Below are 7236 nucleotides of genomic sequence, written 5' to 3'. Positions count from 1 at the left end.
ACACGTGGCAATTTTTTTGAATTTTTTTTAAAAAATTCAAAATAAAAATTCAAAATAAAAAAAAAAATCAAAAGAAATTAATAAAAAAATTCAAAAAATTGAGTAACTGACACGTGGCACTCCCTCTAACGGCGTTAACCTTGACTTAATGGGAAGGACAAACGTGAGACGTTTCAACAAAAAAGGGACCATTTTGAGACTTTTAAAAATTTGAGTACCATTTTGAGATTTTGACTCCAAAATGGGACCAAAGGCATAATTAAACCTAAAAAAATTATACAAATTATTTTTAATAAAAAATATTTTATAGCTTAATAAAATTTTATACAATAAAAAAAGTGTAGACACGGGTTTAACTGGTCCATAATAATAATCATTGCTAAATGTGTATAAAAGAAATATGAAAATTAATCTTGGAAGAAAGCTTGATTTATAAACGTGACGTGTGGCATCACTTTGAAGCATCAAAAGACGTTTTTGAAAGGCAAATCGGGAATTTGGCGGGAATGGAAGGGAGTGAGAGTGAAGGGGTGTTTGATGCTCTCAATCTGAACCCACAACTCTTCTGTAACGAAGTTCTCAACAACGTCGACGATGTTCTCGATGAAGCTTTTAATTTTTTCTACCAGTAACACCCCTTTCCTTTTTCTTTTCTATTACTTTTTTGAAATATGGTTCTGGAAATTATGCGATGTGAGCTTCAATTGCAGGGACGCATCCACGAAATTGAACATCGAAGGCTCCCAAAAGTCCCAAGATCTGAAAAAGGTCTCTCTTTCTTTATTGCGTTGGATACAAAAATTAGGGCAATTGATCTTAAGAATGAGTTATAACAGTGTGGTGTTATTGGTGTGTTGTGAAAGGGTGTTGATTGCATTCGTCAGAGAGTTCAATCTGTTTTGGACAAACAGCTTGGTGCTTGGGAGAATTACATCCTCCGTCACTGTTTTTCTCTTCCCCGAGGTTTTCGTTTGCCAAACACCGTATGTTCTGCTGCAATTGCTTCTTAAATATCCCCTTTTCCATTACGTGTTACTGATTTTAAGCATTATTTATTAACTGAAGTTCAGTATTAATTGATTTTTTATTTGTGCGTGTTGGCCTTTATAACTAAGTCCTAAACGGGACATACATAGAAAATAGAAAATATATCACAATCCATAAGTAACTTTATTTGCATTATTCCATGCTACTTTAACGACTAGTGTTAAGAAGTGGGCTTTGGTATGTATGCAATTTTAAATGACAAATATATGTGCTGGTTGAGAAATATTGTTTCCTCAGTATTAATTTTCATTCTTGGTTGATTGTCTGACCATGATGGAATGTGTACATCCAGGATGAATCAACTGAGAGTGGCCCTGATCCAGGTGCTCCTTTTGATCCAGATACAGATGCTCAGTTAGATTCGTTGAGAGAAAAATTAACTGAGGTAATAAGAATGCTGATTGCTAAATTCTTTCTTTTTGAGAGTTGATAGATGAGAATTGATTCTTGTTTGATTTGTCTTGGTAATGATATGCTGCCAGGTTGCGAAGGATTCTGAAATGCTTAATCAAGAAATTCAACTATTAGAAAGAAATTCTACTGTCAATGCTGGATATATCAATGAAGCAGTACAATTATATGAGCAAAACTCTATGAATGAGTTGTTTCAGGGTAATTAAAGAGCTTTTCATCTTTTTGTTTATATCTTGACCATCAGCATTCAAAATTCAGTCCCGCTGAACTATTTTTTCTTGCAAACTTATGCTTTCCATTTTAATTAAGCAGGGGATACTCGATTTCTAAACGGTATCTGTTTCAACACCTGCATATTGCTCTTGATTTGCAGTTAGTGAAGCAAAAGAACATTGAATTCTTAGGTTATGTACAATCCAGATAGAATAGAACGTGATTTGATTATTAAGAAAATCCTTTTTACGGATTCTCAGAAACAGCATTTCCCATTATTTATTCTTCTGTCTTTTTAAGTTACTTACCTTGGTCATTTTATCAAATGCTGTACATTCCTGTTCGTATTCGTCGTTTTATTCTGATTTTTTTATACTTCGTTTCTTATCTGATAGAATTTGACAAAACAGTTGTCAATATGGTTACTTTAATTCTTTACAGCTTCTTAAAAACCACACCAATTATTCAGGGGCACAACAATTGGTGCCTATGCATTGGGATGTTAAGGTCCTGCCAAATAATTCTAACAACATTTTCAGGTGTTCTATATTGTTCTCTGTAAACAATATGATGGGGGAAAAATGCATTTTCTGGTTGAATTATTGTCAAACATAGTTGATATCATATTAAGTGTGTGAGTTGACAGATCTTTATATAAACCATTGATTGCTACAGAGATTGTGACCACCGCCTCAGAACTTGGAACGAAGTTGGGAAAGTTAAACTCCAGCATGATTGAAGAGACTGACCAAATGAAAACAAAAAGTATCTATAGCCCAGAAATGGATCTATCTGCTGTACATTCTGCTAAAGGTAACCAAAATTTCATTCATTGTAGTGCAACTTGCATCAACTTTTGCTAGCTAAACTCTATTCTGATTCTTAATTGATTATTCATGTTTCCAGGACTCTCAAATAAGAAGTTAGACGACATTGAAGAATTTGTAGGTATCATGAAGAGTATGTGAACTTGTCATTTTCATCAATCTAATTGGACTGGACTTTGCGTGTTTTAGCCATTATATAATTAATCCTGTATTTGTGGCAATTTCAGTATCTTAAAATTACCTACAAATTTAATTGGGACTGAATTTGCCGTATTTATATACTATGTGTATTTTGAAAATGTTAAGTGGTAATTAAATAAGTTTGAGAAGCCTAAATTATTATTGCTGTTTTCTTTAAAATGATATCACAAATATAACAGATTAATTTCTCTAAATACATTCACATTAACAGGCATGCTCAATGTTATCATCTCTGGTCATGGAATGGTACCAATGTTAAAATAACACAATGATTTGGACAATAATTAACAATACAGAATAAAATGTAGGATTGAAAATAACATGGTATATGTTTGACTTGCCATCAGAAGAAATCACTTCAACTGGTTCATTGACAAATTTGTTCGCACAATAATCTGAGAAGGCTGTTACCTAAGAAAATATGAAATAGTTTGTCATCATCTAAAACAATTGCATTGCTTACAAAATGCAAATAGAAAAACATACAACAAGTTCAGTAGTAGTACATTCAATAAACACATTCTTTGTCCCCAGAGTGATGGCTGAGTGAGCACCATTAGCACAGTTCTGTCAAAATACTCCAGCATATTAATATAGTTTAATTCAAAAACTGCAAGTAAGTAGAATATTAGAGCAAATTGATCAAGATCCAGTAGTTAGTTGTTTAGAAAATGCACAAACAACAGAAATTTTACAAGGAGCAATAATTAAAAGAATTCCAGCAAGTTAACCTGGTCAAATTTTAGTGGGAAAATGGGAATGCATCTCAATGAAGAAAACAAGAAAGTTTTCAGAGTATGCATCCATATAATTGTTAATGTGCACGTATGTGTTTACATTGAATTCAATATACGTATATTTTATGCTCATAACCTGTCAGTTTAATTTTTATAAAATGGAATTCAAAGGAATAAGATATCAAAATATAACTGAGACAGCTGTCAAGTCAATATTTTTTTCCCATCATGCCATATATGTTATAGTTACCCTAAACATTCTCTAACTGAATTTTTTCTCCACACATTTTTAACTTCTAGACGAGTTTATCCTCAGATTTGAGGGTGAGCACTGGCAGTTGGACAAACATTATAATTACTGCTTACCACCCATACATGGAGTACAAATATAATATGTATACATGATTTTATTTATTTTAATTATATTTATTAAATTTAAATTTTAAAAACTACCCAAAATACTCTGAGCAAGATATACTACCCATGGAGTTCAACAAAACTATAACAGCATAATGCAATGCAAATGACAGATAAATGATCTCAAATCCTTAATTACTCATTTAGTCCCTATAGAGGTCTAAACGTTATACATGGATAGGGATGTAAAAAAAATTTGTACTCACGTCTACTCACAGATAAAATTTGCAAAGAGAAAATTGAGATTGTAAATGAGTACCTGCAGATAATGAGTACGAATATTTTTATACCGCATGTTAATGAGACGGGTACGAGTATCATAGTATTCATACTCGTGATATCAATACCCGCTATATTCTAATTTAAATTAAAAAAATTATAAAATAAAACATGATTAAAATATTAATACATCGATTTTGAATGAATTAATATTTATTAACTAGTTTTAAAATATAATCTCTCTTTCTTTGTAATATTTAAATAGTGTTAATAATCCATTCAAATAAAATATAAACACAGTTTAAATGGATTATTTTGACTCTATTTGAAATTTATGAATGTTATATATTCTATTTTATTTGAAATTATGGTTAAAATATGTTGTTAAATACTATTATTATTATTATTACTTTTTATATATCTGTGGGTACACGTGTATATCCGTGGATATTAAAAAAATATATGAGTATCCGCATAACAGATACATGTACTATGGGGACGGATACGGAAAAAATAGGGTACAGGAGAATTACTACCCGTCCTGTTGACATCCCTAATTAGGGATGACAATGGGACGGGGTGAGGATAAGTTTCGCTATCTCATACCCATCTTCATTGAAAAAAATTCATCCTTGTCCCTATACAAAAACTTAACGGGTATCAAATTTTTGTCTCATCTTCATCCACACTGGCAAATGAGGGTATCTACTCGAAGCAGTACCCACTTTCTTACGGTTTCAATATCAATTAATTATTTTTTATAAAATAATACAAAAAATACGGTAATGGAAAAAAATTATCAAATATACAATATTAAAAAGAGTTTTATTTCTTACATATCAAATATTTATAAAAAAATAATAATTATAATTGTATACATATCAAATTAGAATACCAAATAAAATTTCATGAGAACCAAAACACTTATTAAAGTTGCAAACGTTAATGAAACCTAATTGATAAAATTCAAAAATATTTTTAAAAAATATAAAAGGAAAACAAATATTCAAATTAAAAAATATTTTAAATCTTTGTTTACTTCAATTTTTTAAATTATAATAAAAAAAAATTGTTTACACTAATAAAAGTTATAATGCTTGATGAAAATCACGCAAAGAACAAAGATTAAACTAATAATAATATAATTTTAAGATATATCTTTCATATTTTGAATTTCAATATATGTTGGATGGTAGTAAAAAAAATTCATGACAATTACATTAAATTATTATATTATTGTAAATAAAGTTATTTATATCATTATAGTGATAAAGTTACATGTAAGATAATGAGTTACAAAATAAAAATAATTATATAAAAAATATCAAAATAATATTTTACATAATAAAATTAAATAACAAATAAAAATATTAAAAAAATATCAAATGGATGTCTTATAAACAATTTGAGAGACTATTAAATGAAATCGCACGAAGGAAAATGTAAATGTATAATTAAGGGTTGGATAAGATGAAAGATACTTTAAAGATCTAATAAAACTTTTCAAATATCAATGTATTCAATTGTTGAGAAATAACGAAAATTATTTCAGTCAAACAAAAGAATTATTTAAATGATAATAATAATAATAATATAATAATAAATAAGATAATTTTTTTAAATAACCTAGTAAATGAAATGTTTATGCTATTAAACACTTAAATCGATGGTCTTAAAAGTATTAAAAAAGAGTAGAAAAATTTAAATGTGAGACTAAAAAAGTATTTAATTATCATACATCATTTGAACATAATTGCATAAAGGTTGTGATGAGACGAAAAATATCTTGAAGAGGCGAATGAAACTCATGACAAACCAAATAACTAAAAGAAATAAAAAATAAAAAGTGCGTAGTATATATATATATATATATATATATATATATATATATATATATATATATATAATATTTTAGTAATTTACACAAAGACAGAAAGATGACAAGGGGGACGAATATTACGGTGAATAAGGGAATGGAGACAAAAATAATATGTACATTTCCATCCCATCCCCATACCAATTAAAAAGGTAAGGTATTTTCCATACCCATATCTCTATTTGAGAGAATCAAATATTTCATATTTATGAAAATAAATCTGTAAATCATAATATATATATATATATATATATATATATATATATTGTAAAATAAAATATCTCTTAATCATATTTAAAATCAATTAAATAAATATAATGAAAGATTCATTTAGTAAAGGCAAAAAATATACAGAAAATTTATTTATCGTATTAAAAAATCTATAAAATAATATTGGCTAAGATGAAATTGATAAATAAGTTAAATGAAATAACGTGATCTATTTATTATTTCCAGAACTAATAAGATAATATTATTAAAAGATTATTGTGGTCAATAAATTTAAATAGATAGCAAGATCTATTATCCATGTTCTGATAGTTAAAATCTCTGGTTATCATGTTCACTATCAGCAAGATAGTATTACTAAAAAAAGTATTAAATTACTATTTAATATAAAAATGCATAGAAATATTTATTTACTTATTTTTAATCAATCTAACAATGTTAATATAATTAAATTAGTAATTATAGGAATATCTAATAAGAATTCTTTTATTTGATATGCTCAATTTTTCCTATTTTATATTTAATAATATTTTAAAGTCACTATTAAAATTTTAAAAAGAAATATACCTATTAGAAAAATTAAAAGAGAGAACAAAAAAAGAAGAAAAAAAACTAAAACGTGATAATAAAATAACTCTTGGGAAGATGAAAAAAAACACAAAACAATCCACATTTCACTTAGTATAATTACGCTGTAAATGTTTAGAATGTTTTGTTTAATATAATTACAATTTTTTTTATTGTAACTATATCGCTTGCTAGTAGGTGATAATAATGTATGTTATTAAGTTAATATAAAAGAAATTTATATTTATTAAAAATAAATTAAAATAAATAGAGAAATTTAAAAATAAAGTGAAATGAATAGATAAATTATTTTTGACGAATAAAAAGAAAAGAAAAACAGTTTTATAGAAAATAGGTAAAAATAACCAATAATTTTTAAAAAATAATAAATAATTATATTATAAATGATAGAATTGACATTATGAGATTTAAACACAAAAAAGAAAATCCTCATTATGAAATGTGGACACAAAAGAGAAAATCTCCTTTA

At 27.3% G+C, this 7236-nt stretch overlaps 1 protein-coding gene across 1 annotated transcript; it reads left to right on the top strand.

Moving 5' to 3' along the window:
* The first annotated feature begins 440 nt into the window (after positions 1-440).
* LOC114179249 (protein MIS12 homolog) lies at positions 441-2722 on the top strand. The gene is made up of 7 exons (XM_028065516.1): positions 441-628; positions 711-768; positions 864-983; positions 1340-1432; positions 1530-1659; positions 2350-2487; positions 2581-2722. Exons 1-7 carry the CDS (start codon positions 507-509, stop codon positions 2640-2642), a joined length of 723 nt encoding a protein of 240 aa, XP_027921317.1. The 5' UTR covers positions 441-506; the 3' UTR covers positions 2643-2722.
* The last annotated feature ends 4514 nt before the right edge of the window (positions 2723-7236 follow it).

This window comes from Vigna unguiculata, chromosome 3 (assembly GCF_004118075.2).
Source record: "Vigna unguiculata cultivar IT97K-499-35 chromosome 3, ASM411807v1, whole genome shotgun sequence".
NCBI classification, from domain to species: Eukaryota; Viridiplantae; Streptophyta; class Magnoliopsida; order Fabales; family Fabaceae; genus Vigna; species Vigna unguiculata.
Note: the sequence above shows the minus strand (reverse complement) of the source record. Positions and strands in the feature narration are given on the sequence as shown.